The 15,960-nt window shown below is 32.1% G+C and overlaps 1 protein-coding gene across 4 annotated transcripts; it reads left to right on the top strand.

Moving 5' to 3' along the window:
* The first annotated feature begins 38 nt into the window (after positions 1-38).
* On the top strand, positions 39-15,937 carry LOC131939512 (protein bicaudal D). 4 transcript variants are annotated; one of them, XM_059297850.1, is made up of 13 exons: positions 39-369; positions 4,567-4,782; positions 5,447-5,572; positions 5,901-6,201; positions 6,510-6,640; positions 6,822-7,031; positions 7,266-7,466; positions 7,753-8,061; positions 8,209-8,319; positions 8,947-9,066; positions 9,323-9,772; positions 11,225-11,344; positions 15,107-15,937. In XM_059297850.1, the coding sequence occupies exons 1-12, from the start codon at positions 154-156 to the stop codon at positions 11,315-11,317; spliced, it is 2,484 nt and encodes an 827-aa protein (XP_059153833.1). In that variant the 5' UTR covers positions 39-153; the 3' UTR covers positions 11,318-11,344; positions 15,107-15,937. The 4 variants fall into 4 exon arrangements, with proteins under 4 accessions (XP_059153833.1, XP_059153831.1, XP_059153832.1 ...); XM_059297848.1 differs by lacking the exon at positions 11,225-11,344 and adding an exon at positions 12,769-12,805; XM_059297849.1 differs by lacking the exon at positions 11,225-11,344 and adding an exon at positions 12,769-12,805 and having other exon boundaries at positions 8,212-8,319.
* The last annotated feature ends 23 nt before the right edge of the window (positions 15,938-15,960 follow it).

Raw genomic sequence — 15,960 nt, forward strand, 5'->3', positions numbered from 1 at the left:
GCGGAAGATGTGTCCTGTCACGTGACAATTGACATTGCTGCATAATAAATAGAGGGGAAAATATGGCTACCTAAGTACGAAATGGATGATACTATAATTTATCGACGGGTTATTTTAATGGTAGCGTAGGTCTAATTACTCAAAACTGAAGTCATGGCATCTATTTCTGTCTCACCGCCAAGTGTCGAAGAATTACAAAATGAAGTTGAACGGCTGACTAAAGAGCTAAGTGAAACCACTACGGAAAAGTTACAAGCAGCCGAATACGGACTGGCAGTTTTGGATGAAAAGCAACAACTTCAGCAACAGTATGAAGATCTTGAGGCTCATCTGGAAGCAACTCGACAGGAATTGGAATGTGCTAAGGAGGTAGTATTTTGTTTTACTTTGAAGGTAGTTGTTAAATTATCCCAGATAAGTTTAAACAAAGACTACAAAACTTTCTTAGCTGAGTTTTCTTAGACCTGTACTACCAAGTTGTACTTCACTTGAAAAAGTTAACATCAAACCTGTTGGACAAGTTTGTTGACCCAACAAAGGGTTGTCTCACTAAATTTATTAGAAACTAGATTTCTACATCTAGATCAAAATTATTTATTGAATTAGGCCTAACATTTTCCTATTCTTTGCAAGTTTAGCTGGCTAACAAAAATCAAATTTAAATCCATTTATTTTAAAATGAACGTAGACCAAGATCTAGGCCATTCTTGAAAAAAATATTGCAGGCTAAATATTAAATTTAAACAACTGGAGCTGCTAGCCAAATGTAATTTAAAGCTACACACTCTTTACTACAGAAGCTTGATTTTTGTTATCTGTTGCATTCTTGTGTTAGCCTACATTGATTTTGTCTGAATGTTTTTTTTTATCATTTGTTCAAAAATAAATTATTACGCCTTAGCCTGTGGCCTTAGGAGGTGGGATGTACACTACACTTCATTAGACATTAGAGGCTCAGCAAACAATTGTTCTGATGCATATATATGTAGAAATGAATGTTATAGAGTAGCTAGTTTGTTTAACTGGTTTGGTGTCTTTACATGTAGTGTTAAAAAGAAGATTATGTTGGCGTTGGTTAAAATTTTTGGCTGTTTTATTTTAATTTTAACACTAAGGCCAATATATCCTGCACCACTTAACTGTTTAATTTCAGAATCACTAGACCCATATATATTTTATTATTGTCAATACTGGACGTATCAACTTCAGCTGAAAATATCCTATAGTGCATACTAGGCCACATGACTTGCATTAAACAAAACAAAGCAAACTTTAAATGGAAGCCACCATTAAACTTCCAATGTTAACTGAAGCAATCTGATTAGCTTGTACAAAGTCTGAAAAGCCAATCATATTTATGTACTAATCTAGGCTCAGATTTATTTAAGTGCTAAAATAGGGATTTATATATTTTGATGATTCTCGGTTAATGAACTATTTGAGTATTATTTAATAACAACCACATATGGAGCCAGTTAAATGGACCAAATGTTAGTGATTCACTTAGTTAAATTTGTGATGTAACCAAATATGAGAAATTTGTGATGTAACCAAATATGAGGCGGGTAGTCAACAGTTAACATGAAAATGTATACTTTCGTTTCAAACCATTTTTGCAATTTCAGAAATATGAACTATTAAACAATATAGTTAAAAGAATTACTTTAGGAGAGGTTTTCATATCATCAGCTTATTAATCTGCATTTAATTTTAGTACTTTAGGAAAACAAAGGCAACAGGACATAATGCTCTACATCTCCTCCAGGTCTGTCTTATGCTTTCCATGAGGGTTCCAATCAAACGCCTGTCATGTCACACTTGAGTGAGCCTTTCACAGAGTGTGACCCACCTAGCGCCACTTCCTCTTATTTACACTGTCATGGGCTCCTGTCTTGTCAATCTCCATAGGTCAATATTAGGCACTTTGTCCTGCCACCTCAATTTCAGAATCTGTCTGAGACTTTTTTTAATGAATGTCTGTACCTTGTCTGTGCTGTTCTTGGAGACTCTCTCTGCTCCAATATCCATATAATAAAACAGCTTTAACATTTAAATTTAGAACCCTGATTTTTGTTGTGTTGGATATGGGGTCATCCATAAATGACGTCACATTTTTTTGACGATTTTTACCTCCCCTCTGTCACACATCGTCACAAAAAGCCAGTTCCCCCCCCCCCCCCCCCCCTTAAAATAACGTCCTCAGCCTACAACCCCCCTCAAAATTGCAGTTGAATTTTTTTAAACCATCGATATTTTTCTAAAATCTTGACTGAACTCTGTTAAATGGAGTATTTTAATCTATTCCTATTGTAATTTATTAAAATAGTTTACTAAAACGCGAAATAACGTCTAAAATTCTTTTTCTAACATTAACTGCTTATAATGCAAAAGTGTGACATCGCAGCAACTTAACCTCTCCCCCTCATCACACTCCGACACAAAATTACCCCCCCCCCCCTCCCCCACAAGTATGACGTCATTTATGGACGACCCCTATGGCAGAATTTTTCCACATGGACAGCAGAAAATGAAAGCATATTAGGCTGTATTAATTCTGTGCCTCCTGATTATCTTGCTGCCAATGTAGACAAAGTCTTCCACATCCTTTACATGTCTTACTATAATTACTATTGTTACTGGGGCCTGATGGTTATTGTTTGTTCTTTTTACTACTGTCTTTTCTTTATTTATCTTAAGACCTATGCCACTGTGAATGATGTTAAAGTTAGGCCCAATGTCCTGTTTGTTTTTTAACTGAACACTTGGCTTATACTTCATTATACTTCAATGAAGCCTAGTATGTTTAGGGTTTAAGTGTTCACTTATCTGCCCTTGCCCATTTTTTTTGGTAGGTTTTAACAAGCATAGTCACTACTAGAATTTGCCTGCTATGTGTTAATTGCAATAAGTATTGTTAATTGCAATAAGTGTTATTACTGGGCTGTATTTAGTATTATTTTTATTTATTTTTAAGGTATAGAAGTCATAGACTTCCTGCAAATTAAAGTTGGTCACGTTAATTATCAGAAAAATAATTTAAGAAAAAATAAAATAAAACAAGTAAGAAAAAAGAATAAATATTCAAATTAACACATGTTCTGCCACCATACATTTCAGCTAAAATTCTCTGGCCTTAAAATGATGAGAGGACATTTGAAAGGAATTTTTTGTATTTACAGTAGCTACATGCTTTGAGTAAATATGAATGAAAAGTTTAGGATAGTCTACCTTTATCACCTCTTTGAAATTAGTTTTTAACACATACTAAGCCCCTCCATGTTTAACCAGGATGTTTACTTTATCATAATGGTGTCACCAAAATTACACTGGCTGCGTCCTAATTAAATAAGATGTAAATCTAGAGTTAAAATAAACAGACAGTTAAGAGAGTGTAAGGTGGTATGGTGTGCACTGAAGATCTATGAGTCATGTTTTTTTTTAAACTCCTAAATGTCCTGCCTTGCTTTACCTGTTACTGTTATATTTTTTTTAAATAAAGATTTCCAAGCTGCATAACTACTGATTGGGGTTGGTAATTTTAACATTTATGTTTACAAAAAAAAAATGACCTCTAATATTGGAGAAAACTTTATTAATTTTTTTAATCAAATATGAAAGGAATAATTTCTTTGTTATAATTATTTCATTGCACATATTTAACAGAAACAATGTTGCTTATAAAATAAAGAACATGTAGGGGGTGGGGGATAGTGAGTCCATCTCTATTTCTTCTTTATCCATCAGTGATGGTGCTTATAATTTGCATCCTTAGATGTTCTAATGAGCTCTAATCTCAGTTAACTGGGCAATATTAGATAATAATATATGTAATTAGTTATGATTTTTTTCAACTTTTAGATAGGCTTGTGGCTGTATATGAAATGAAAATGCACCACAAAAAAGCAAATGGAATGTTGATCAGTCAGTTAATAACCGTCACCCATGAGAATAAACTTAATTAGTTGCCTGCATTCTTTGACCCACTTTGCCTCATTTACATGTCTTTTTATGTGCTGTTACAAAGTATCCTGTGGCATCGCACCATTTTAATACATCTTAGAGCCCAGCTAACCTTTTACATAACTATGGACAGAAAATCAATTAGCAACACAAATAAAATTCTCAATTTACTGTTTTCCTCATTAAAATTCTTGATGCTGGTTAAAACTAAATATATAAACATAGATAGCTAAAACCTAATTATTAAAAATTAGTTCCAAAATGATTTAGGTAGAAAAGTAGATACTTTTCCTGTTCTAATGACTGATGCAGTGATAGCTTTAAATTTGAACTTGTCAAAAACAAGAGGTACTCATGTCAACTGATATCTTTACTATTTATTGACATAATTGTAACGCCCAAGTTTTTCGTTAGAAATAGTTCTAACTTTTTAATTTTTAATATTAGACACCTCATGTATCATAAATGTGCATTTAGTAATACAAAAACTTTAGTGTTTTAAAAGTTGAATATTTAGAGAATTATACACATTTATTTTTTAACCTTTGCCTAGTTTGGTGTGGGTTTTTTTTCACTGTACATAACTTTTGGTGTTTTATTCTTCAGGCTTTGAAGAAACATCAGAGTACTTTTAAAAAGCACCATGAGAGTGGTGTGCACCAGGAGGAAAAGTTCTTGGAAGAAACTGCTCAGAGAGAAGAAAATTACCAGACATCTATCACGGAACTGGAACAAGATCTGAAAGCTACTCGCAGTAATTTTCTTCGGGTGACTGGTGAAAATGAACGCCTTGCCTCAGAAATAGCTGAATTAAATCACCAGGTACATGGAGTAATTTATTTTATGCTTAATTAGCTGAGGACAAATAATCTAACATTTTAATTTTTCATCTTTGTTTTCTTGGGTAAAAGATGAGCATTATCCTTTCAAACAACTTATGCAAAATTTATAGTTACTGAAAATTATTGTCCAACAGCTTAAGTAATTTTGCAGTACAAAATAGGTATGTGTGAATTTTTGTCTAAATGAAAAGCACGAAACAGATATAATACTGTTAGAGACTCTTTGTAATATCCTACATGCTTAGCTTTTATTTTTGGTTGCCAAGCAATATTAAACATTTTTTAGCATTTAGTATCTTCTGTTTTAGATTTCATGAATTCAAAAGAAACATTTCCAACACTTGTTTTGAGTTAAGCAAATATGGTCTATATAGAGATAGAAAATATTGAATGAATATTTTATATGATGATAACTGAATACCTTGATTAATGGTGTCAACAAGTTTGATACAGGTATGAGAAAGTAGTTAAATTTGCTGTTTTTACTTTTCTATTTGCTAGACAAGGGGAAATTTTGTATCTTTTTTCTTATAGTGTTTTGGTAAGATTTTTTTTTTCATTAATTTAGTTTCCATTATGATGATATGGGTTACTGTTATATAAACTTTAGGCATCACATTAAAATTTTGTTTGATTACTTTCAGATTGAAACCCTGGAAAACCAAAGACAACAGATGCGCCATGATTTGCGTGAATTCAAAATTCGTGAGAACCGAAATTTAAGTGATTATGCAGAATTAGAGGAAGAAAACATCTCACTTCAGAAACAGGTTTATACATTTGACTTTTTAACCTTTTTTTTCTCCCTTTAATTTTTTTTTTTTTTTTGATAGTTTTTTGTTTTTTTTTAATGTGTTTTCACAAAAGAACCACGCAGATTGCTTTCATTCTGTATAAAGTGTAAATTCAACTCAAATCTTTCAAAACATTACTGCTATGTTTAACCTCAGCTATACTATTACATAATTAACATTTATTTTGTAACTCTGAAAGAGTTAGATCATAAACAATTTTAAAAGCTGTATTCTTTTTTTTTGTTCCTTTGTAAAATGTCATAAGATTTTTACTTACCTTACCAATTTAACTTGCATGCCACAGGTTTCCCAACTGAAACAAAATCAGGTGGAGTTTGAGTCAAGTAAACATGAAACTCTTCGACTGCAAGGAGAGTTGGAAGATTTAAATATGCAACTGGATGAACTTGCTGGCCTTAAAGCCATAGTAGAAAAAAAATTAGAGGAAGCTCTGTCTTCACTGGCTCAAGAAAGGGAGCAAAAGCACAGCTTGAAGAAAGAGTTAGACCAGAGAATAACTCAGGAGTCCATGTTCAATCTCAGTAACTTGGCTCACTTGGGTGGTCTCAGCGAGGGTCTCAATTTTAATAGCCATCATGATCACGGTAAGTACCATCAGCGACTCATTTGGACAGGGACAGAGGTTTGCTAATTTTAATCATCATCATGGTCACAGTTATTGCATATATATACTTGGCCAATTATTTGTGTTTGATTCAAAATTGTTTAGTAAGATCATAAAGAATACAAAACGACTTAACACCAGAAAGAGTAACTAACTTAGTAGTAAAATAACTCAATTTAAATACTCATTCTTCACATAAGTTGTGTATTCTTTATGTTGTTCATTGATACAAAGAATAAAGGATAATTATAACCAGCTTTTTAACTAGTTAATGAACATTTTTTATAGAAGATGACATGGATGGCAGTGTTCACCCAGCTTTAAAGAGAATAGAAGCAGACTTCTCATTTCCAACTAAAAAGAATTCCATTGATGGACCAAGACCTGGTACAGTTGGGGATATTCTGAGTGAGATCCAGGTATGATTGTGGGATTAGACTTAGATAACTTAGGCAAATTGTGTTTTAGAACTATTTATTTTAGGTAAATACGTCTAAATATGTGTCTATTCATTAATATAGCCATTAGTGTACTTTAATTAATTCAGTCTGAAATCATAAAGTTAATGTTGCATTATAAGCACTTATTTTGTTACTTTAGATAACTGAGGTGGGCAAACTGGAAAGTTTGTTGGAGCAATCAGAAGGTGAGAAGATGGAGCTACAGAAAGCTTTAGATGAAGCAAGGAAGTTGATAGAGGAGACCCAGAAAGATCTGATTGAACAGAAGGAAAGAGCAGACCAGCTCAAGGCCACAATTTCTCATGTAGCGGCTTTGCATGAAAGGCAATTATTACCCAATGACTTACAGGTATTGCATTATCTATTCTCTTTTCCCTAACTGTGAGCATTTAAATATTTTAAATATTATCATTTAATATAAAATTTTAGAGTAACTCAAGTACATCTGTATATTTACAGATGTTCTGTTATGGTTGTAGATGGGTACCTGTAAATATTTTTGATCATCTTAATAGTTACAGGTACTATTACATTTTCTGAAAAGTTATGATTGTGGTCTTTAGCAAAGGTATATTGTCCACAGGTATCCTATGATGAAGGACTTCTGGCAGAAATTGCAGGAGAGACAGATCCAGATAAAAAGGCTCTTCTAGAACTCAAGCAGAACTTACAGCATAATGAAAAAAAGTATACCACTGCCATCAGAGAAATAGGAAACTTACAAGCAGAAATAAGTAGGCTGCAGAGTCGAAATGCTATTGTTGGCAACCCAGATATTGAACAGGTAATTCACACATTAAGTTTTTGTTCTTTTTATTTAAAGAAATGAAAAGTTGGTCTTGTGTGCAATATTGTAAACAGGTTATTAATATATTTTCTAAATCAATACAGAATTAAATTAGACAGTTTTTTTTTTTTTTTTTTTTTTTTTTTTTTTTTTTTTTTTGCTTTAACTATTCTCACTTAAAATTTTAAAAGTACTTTTTTAAAATCATTTTTTAAATGGTATTGAACATAAAATGTTGAAATCTAGAAAACCAGAGTGCTATGATCTGTTTTGTCTGTGCTAGGCACTAGCTGAGCTGAAAAACAAGTGTGACTTGTATGAACGGACCATCAGAGATCAGGAGAGTGATCTGAAATCTGCAACACATGCAGCAGGCATGGCAAAGAGCAGCCTAGACAATCTTCAAGGGGAATTGAGCAGCATAACAGAAGACCTTGCTCAGTTGTACCATCTGGTGTGTCAGGTGACTGGCGAGACACCATCCCGAGTCATGTTGGATCATGCCAAAGGTGGGGTTGTTAGAGGGGAGAGAGAGCCCAGCGAAGAATCTTCTCCAGCTGTTGAAAATAAATCTGTGATATTGAATAGCCAGGTAGGACTATATTTTTTTTTTTTAAGTTTTTGCATCAATTTTGAATGTGAAAATTTTTTTCAGCTTTTAGCATGACATATTATACATAAACTTTAAAATGCTTTGTAACACTATCTAACGAGGCCCAAATCGTTAAAATACTTTAAGGAGAATAAAGATGAAGTTGCTGTAAGGAAAAGTGAAGATAAAGCCAGGTCAAGTCCAAGCAAGTCAGACCCTACCTCCTGTTCAACCTTGTCTGAAACTATTGTTGATCAAGTAAGCGCAATAACTCATCAGAACTCTACCCAGTTGTTTTAATCAAATCTTGTCCATGCCAACAATTTTTTTTATTTAACATCTACTAAATTTTGACTATAGAGCAAAAAAAAAACTATTTTTTGTCTCAATAAAAACAACTGCTGCCTTGTAATTTGTTCTTAATTGGACAAAGGCTATGGAAGCAAATCCAAAAAGAAAAGCAGGCTGAAATCGGAGTCAATGGTTTCAATGGCGCATAACCAGTTGACACGTATCCTTAATTGTGTTGGAGGCGTGGTCAAGTCGGCAAAAAGTTCATGGTTGAGAAATTCGAAAAAGTCTCGAGTTCAAACCCTCTGGCATATAGGCTCGATCCCTTCTAACACTAAAAATTAAGAAGGAAGAAGAAGAAAGAAGTCTCAATAATGTATTAGGAATGCTTCTGGTTGCAAATGGTACTCAGCATTAGTATTTTTTAAAAAACGGTCCTTTTTCTATAGAATATTTAACCAAAGTTGTTTTCACAAGTGTTAATTCAACACAATGCATATTAACTGTTCAATGTTTATAATTTTAAAAATCATAAGTGTTTGTTCTGTTGGTTTTTTTTTTTTATAAATTTTTGTTTTCATTATCAAAACTTAGGTGAAGTTCTTACGCCGTGCTATTGAGTATTTAATGGAAACTTCCAAACAGTGGCAGAAACAAGGCAATGATGGTGGGGAGGAAAATGGAGATGATGATCGTCATGAACTACAGGAACAGGTAAGTACAGGATTTAATAGTTCGGCAACCAGTTAGCTCAAACAACCTATAGTAAAATTATTTATCTTTTTAGCAAAAATATGAAATCCTAGTTTACTCCTTTAATTTAATTATATTGCATGGTGTTACACTTAAACACTTAACTGCCAACCCAAATGGCTGAAGTTCTGATATCTGACTACTTCATGAAATTATTGTAACTTAACTAATATTGTAAAAAACAAATTATCTAACCCTTTGGATGATCTACTTACAGGTTGTTAAACTCAAGGCAATGCTGTCTACAAAACGTGAGCAGATAGCCACCCTCCGATCAGTTCTAAAGGCCAACAAATCAACAGCTGAAGTGGCGCTGGCCAATCTGAAACAGAAATATGAAAATGAAAAGGTTATTGTGACAGAGACAATGATGAAGCTGAGAAATGAACTCAAGTCATTGAAAGAAGACGCCGCCACTTTTGCATCTTTGAGAGCTATGTTTGCTCAGCGCTGCGACGAATATGTCACCCAGCTGGATGAGATGCAGAGGCAGCTCTCTGCTGCTGAAGAGGAAAAGAAAACTCTCAACTCTTTGTTACGCATGGCTATCCAGCAAAAGCTAGCTCTTACACAACGGTTGGAAGATCTGGAATTTGACAGGGAGAGAAGAAATATAACTACAAGGCGACAGGGTGCACCCAGGAATCCTAAAATGAGCAATTCAAAGGTAAGAATCTTATTTCTTCTATTGTTTATGCAGGTCACTATTGTCTAACCTGAGACCTAAAGCAAGATTTTTGTAAGTTGTCTTCTGATTTTAATTTTACAAGGAGCTCAGTAATATTTTTTTAGTATAGTGTGTTTTTTTTTAATTGATAGCATGATAATCAAGACAACCCCTGAGTTGCTAAACTAACATTTTTTTTTACTCCGAGCTTTTTTTCAGCAGTGTGAGCCAGCCAGAAACCATTTAGATTCTTTGCTTTTTTTATTGTTTTATTTATTTTTCCGTAGCTTAGTTTGGTAATTTAAAGATAAATGCATATATATACAAGGGATAACATTTGTTAACAAGATAACAGCTTTTTAATGGGAGCAGATTTGTTGAGTTTAATTTATTTGTTTAATTTTCTTTTCATTTTATTTGTGACCAAAATCTTTATGTTAAAGGCATTTGAAAGTTATTTTATTTGGAATCTCATTTAAAACCGTGGATCACCACAGCAAATACTTTGCAGTGGAATGTTACCTATTTTGTTTTGTTGTTGTACCTTCCAAGGAACACCATTCCTTTTTTTTTATAGACCCATCCTTTTCTACACAAATATTTATTTTGTTTGGCTTTCTGCACTTTTTATTCAGTTAGCTTATCATAATTTGAATGCAGTTTTCTCAAAAGGAATTCCAATGTAATAATGAATGTCAAACGTATTCACTTGTATTTATTATTTGTCATTGATATTGTAGAAAGTCCCTAGCTAGAAAAACAGTACTGACATTCATGATGGTAACAAATTTATGGTCTTTTTATGTTATGTTTTTGGTGGTAGTCAGTTGAATGTGAAAGTGTGGACTTTTGTGGTACATTATAACTATTATCACTTTGTGCAGTATTGTGGTATATTTACAGTAAAGTGTTGTTTTTTTTTTTTATCTTTAGACATGTTTCAGATCTGATGTTGTGACACTTACTAGCTTTTTCTTTAAAGCGGTTTGTAAATTTGGTCACACCAGTGATATGGGCCTGTTATCTAAATCTCAATTGGTTGCAGTTACATTTTGTTTTAAATTAAGAAGTTTCATTTGTGAGACTTTCTTGATCTAATAGTAATAATTATACAATTACAAATTACATGCCACTTATTATTAAAAACGTATGCCTAAGATAATTCATTAAAAAATTTCAGTCATTAATACAATGCACAAAGATCCTTATAGATGGATAAGTTATCACTAATAATAGTTGCTTAAAAATAATAATTCAGGCATTTATGTTAATAAATCATGGTAAACAAATCTACAAATAATAAAACAAATAATGAAATGTTGGCAAAAATTTGCGACCTAAATACAAATGTGTAGCCACCAAAAAGATTCATTTGCCTTTGACATAGAGACTTGACCTTGACATTAGTAGTATTTATTTGTCTAAGTGACATGATGACATATTGTCTTACAGTATACCTCAGCATCAGCTCAGCACCAACAACAAGAAGAGCAATCTGGCAGCCATTACAGGCGCCCTTATCATAACTTTCGCAGAGATTATTAGTATAAGGTCTCTGCTGTGGTAGGAGGGGTAAGTTTGACGAGACACCATTCTAACATTTGCTGCGGGATTGCTTCACTTATGGCATGTATTAACCAGCATTTACCTAAACCTAGAATTATACAGCACAAAAATTCTACCCTTTGGATAATCAATTTATTAAAATTTAGGTAAATCTTTCCATTGACATACTTTTTTATCTTAAAAGTTTTATACAATAATACACAGGTAAAGTAAAGTTATAGTAAATCTGTACTTTATAAATGCAAAACAAATCTAGATGAAAAGTTACTTCTTTTTCTTTTGTTTAAAAACAGTTTATCATCTTACTTCACTTTAAACATTCACTGATAATTTCTAATTTATTTAATTTATAATCAGCATAAAGTTTTGGCACTTTGAATGCTTAAATAAACCTTTTGTGTACTAATAATGATCCTAAAAACTAATTTCAGTTGGATGAGGCTTGTTCAAAACAATAAAAATATATTTTTTAAAATTGTCTAGAGTAGAACACGTTAATCTTTACAATTGAGTTTTAATGATTTATCTTTTGAGTAAATTTATTAAATTAAAAGTTTATCCCTTTTGCTTACTCTTGGCGTGTTTTACTTACATGGCTTTAAAGGATATATTTTGTATGTAGAAATCAATCTAGCATTTCTACAACTCTAATAGAAGTCTGAGTGACATATCTAATTAGCATGTAGTTTGACTTGCACATTGCTGTGGTGATGGGGTATATTTTGGCAGATTTTAATTTCAGTATAGAAAAGATCAAGCAAATGGAAAAGAATTAGCATTTGGTCTGAACAAAATTCTAACAGGAGTCTTGTTTTATTGAAAGTATACTGCAGCGACAATCGTTAAAATGTTTGTTCTTCACATTCTTAAAAATTTAAACATCACTTACATTAATGATTGGTAATGACGGGTGTTTACTGAAAGCAGATTATTTTTTTAGACTGGTTGTTGTGTGTATTTTTTTTTAAGTATAAAAACGACTGTGATTGCTTGTCTCTATTCAGTGTCCATGGTTGGACACCCCTTTTACCCTTGAGAGATTAGTTGTTTCTTACACATTTTTTTACTTTATAATACAAAATGATCTAATTACATTACAATATTTTTTTTTTTATTTTTTAATCTGCATGGAAAAATCTTTCATCAGCAGTACTACTTTAAGATATTTTGAGTTAATTGTGGAGAAAGTTGTTTTAAAAGTTGTTCAGTTAGGATACAGGTTAGATTGTACTATATATAATGAATGTACAATACTTAGATCATGATGTGGCTTTTCCATCTAGATTCCAATATTGTTATAAAAGTTTTTTTTCCAGGGAGTGAATATTGGTTTGGCCCAGTTGGTGCTTATATCACTAAAGCTGAAAATAAAAGACCACTTAGAAATAACATTTGTAACAATGGTTTTATTCTTTTCTTTCCTCTACTAGGGCATCACCAGTAAGAATAAACTGTGTCTGCCAGCAGGTCTATAATCTGTGTTGCATGTCTATGTTCAGCTTAGCTTCTAGCACATTTTTTTAAAAACACCTATTGCAAAAAGTTTTCTATTAGCTGTAGTCCTTTTTTTTTAAAAACCATTTTTGACAACCTATTGCTGATGCTCAAGATTTTTAAAGCCCGACATAGAGGTTGTTCATGTTGAAATTTAAACAAAATAACACAAAGAAGCAAATAAACTTTGGCTTAACAAGTAAGGATAATAAAAATCCGTCAGTCGTTTATTCAACTATTTATCGTCTAGGTTATGATTCATTAAGGATCTTGGTGACCAATTCACAGATGCTTGGCATATTGCTGGACATGCCTCTACTAATGAAATTGAACTCTTTAATTTTTTTCATTTACTAGATCATTTGATGTATTATGTAATATTTTTTTATATTCTGGTTTATGTTTTTTGCATCATATAAAGTCATAGATGTTGGGGGATATTTCTTTTTATTTTTTGTATTAGTGTAAGTCTCTGTTGCCTAACTTTTATTCAGATACTTGGCTCAACCCCATTGTTATATATAGCTGACTGTAGTGGCTGTGGCTAATAATTTATTTTTATTGTTAGCCTTTTTTTTTATTTTTACAGATATTTTCTCACTGAGCTAGAATTGTAATTATTTCTGAGTCACTAGATTCCACATTTAGCTCTATGAGAACGCCTATCTGTGATGTAAGCAAATTTAGGATGATTTTTAAAGTAATTCAATAATTCAATTCTCCCTCTTTCTCCCACCCCCCACCCCCCTCATTTTCTTCTTCCCTTACACCCTCTCTGTGAAAGATACAACAGATTGTTGTTAGAATTATCTATTAGATGGAATAAAATTGATGTACAATGATGAATTAACTCTGCTCTACTGTTATGTAGAGTACCGTTATGGTCTTGGCAAGTTCAGAAGCTCATCCATCACCTTATTCCCATTATCATTTATCTGAGTCACTTAACAGAGGTCAGGAAAGTTATTGTCAAGTCTCTAACATAATTAATTGACCCATACAATTGAGACTTGATGTTTTCATTAAAATTAAAGAGACTATTGAAGGTTATAAGCAATGCTAGTTAATATACACTAAAACTAATTGTCGACACTCACTGGTGTATTCTTTTGACTAAAGCTCAGATTCTCTTTAACATGACTTCCCCTATATACACTTAAACATTTTTTTAACTTAAAAGTGAAGTTTACCGCTCCTTGTATACACACACCCACATGACAAAGTGGGGACTGAGAATTCAAATGTATACCCAACCAAGAAATAATTACCTAAAGTAGATGTTTGGAGTTAATCATTTTATTGCATGAGAATATCTTTAAAAGTTTTACTCTTTTTATGTTGTTGGTGCAATCATTTGTTAACCACTTACAAGTTTTAGTAGGTTCACTAACAGTATTATCATATTAAGGATTAAACATAAAAATCATTATTTCAGGGGGAAAAATGAATATTTACCACTTAGCAGCATAAAATAACACAAATGATATGCTGGATAAGAGATATTGAAACATTTAACTGTTTTTACTGCAATTCCTATATATTCACTATGCCCTCGTGACATTAATATTAAAAACTGATGAAAGGTTCTCTAGATTTTAAATCTGTATTTACAACTTCTGTCACTCAGTAAAGCTTTTTTTTTTAATATTACATAAAATACAAAAGAAACAAATTTAAAATTAATCCCCTCTGTAAAATAATAGTTATACATTTGTAATCTAAAAATTTTGACTACAATATTCTTAGACCATGCCTTTTTATCCACTGCTTTCTTTTTACATGGTTGTTAAAATTGAAGCTGTTTTGTAAGCTATGAATATTTTAATAACAATTGGGTTGAATATTGATTAAGTTGCAACTCAGTTTAAATTCTCTGTTATAACCAACACTTGCAATAGCATTTAATTTTTTAAATGAGCAAAGCAAATGATATTTTTATTGTATTACTGTAATCTGAAATACAGCATTAGTTTTAATCTAAAAATTATTGGTATATTTTTTATCGTCTTATAACACCCGTGGTCCGTAGAAAGCACAAATAATAGACCTGACAATGGCTGTACAAGTTTAATATACTTTGGATAAATTTGTATAGCTGGTTGTATAGGTAGTTAATTACCCATTTTGTCTAAATGTAGCATCATGCCACCTAAAGTACTAACAAAAAAGCACTATTGATTTATTTTAGTTGCACATTTCAATGTGTAATTTTTCCTGCATTGATACGAAATTGAAACTTTTAAATTGATTAATTTATTAATAATACATCAACAGAGCTGATGTCATGTAGCCCAGGAAGTTGCAGTAGTCAACCAATGACAACCAGCATCACAGAGGACCGCATGTAACATTTTAATGTTTGACACATGCATTCCATGATGAATCAGCACTTGTATTCTGCTATTGAGTAACTGTATGGATATCTCAGGAACTGCTGTTGGATGACTGTGTGGATATAAATCGGATCATACTTTTTTTTTAGAGCTGATAAACTTTTAAAAATCTTTTTAAAATGTTTTTTTATTCGAGTCTATATATAAAGCAATGTATTGGGATAGAAAGGGACAGATGTAACCATTATATTAACATGTAGGATGTACAGTTTCTGGCTCTCCTAGTGTGTTCTAGTGACTTCAAGAAATGAAAGACAGACAAAAAATGCTTTTTAAACTGCTAACAATCAAACTTAGCATTTACTCCTTTACTCATTAGATATTTTTTTAATTAGCATTTTTTACAGGGAGCATGTGCAATGGTTTTAGTGAGCATGCTATTTACAAACATCATTTTCATCATCCTTTTCCACATTGGAAAATTTTATGCGCTGATATTGAAAAATTTTAGTTAATGACTGTAAATAGAATGATTTACCATGCACTAGATCATATCACACTCTTTAATGTCTTTCATTTGCTTACTCTTGCATAATTGTACTACTATTTATCACTAGTTGTGTATGCGTCACGTTTTTGTTTAAAAACTATGTGTATAGTTTTAATGTAAGTATTGTGCTTGTACTCTTAGGTATGATATTCTTTGTACATCTACTTTGCCTAGTTATCTGGCCATTCTAATTTACACAAGCTAAATAAACTGGTCAACCTATGTTTGAGTTGTTTATTTGTTTT

This window comes from Physella acuta, unplaced genomic scaffold (genome assembly GCF_028476545.2).
Source record: "Physella acuta isolate Inbredline_101_S28 unplaced genomic scaffold, ASM2847654v3 ptg000281l, whole genome shotgun sequence".
In the NCBI taxonomy this organism is placed as follows: Eukaryota; Metazoa; Mollusca; class Gastropoda; family Physidae; genus Physella; species Physella acuta.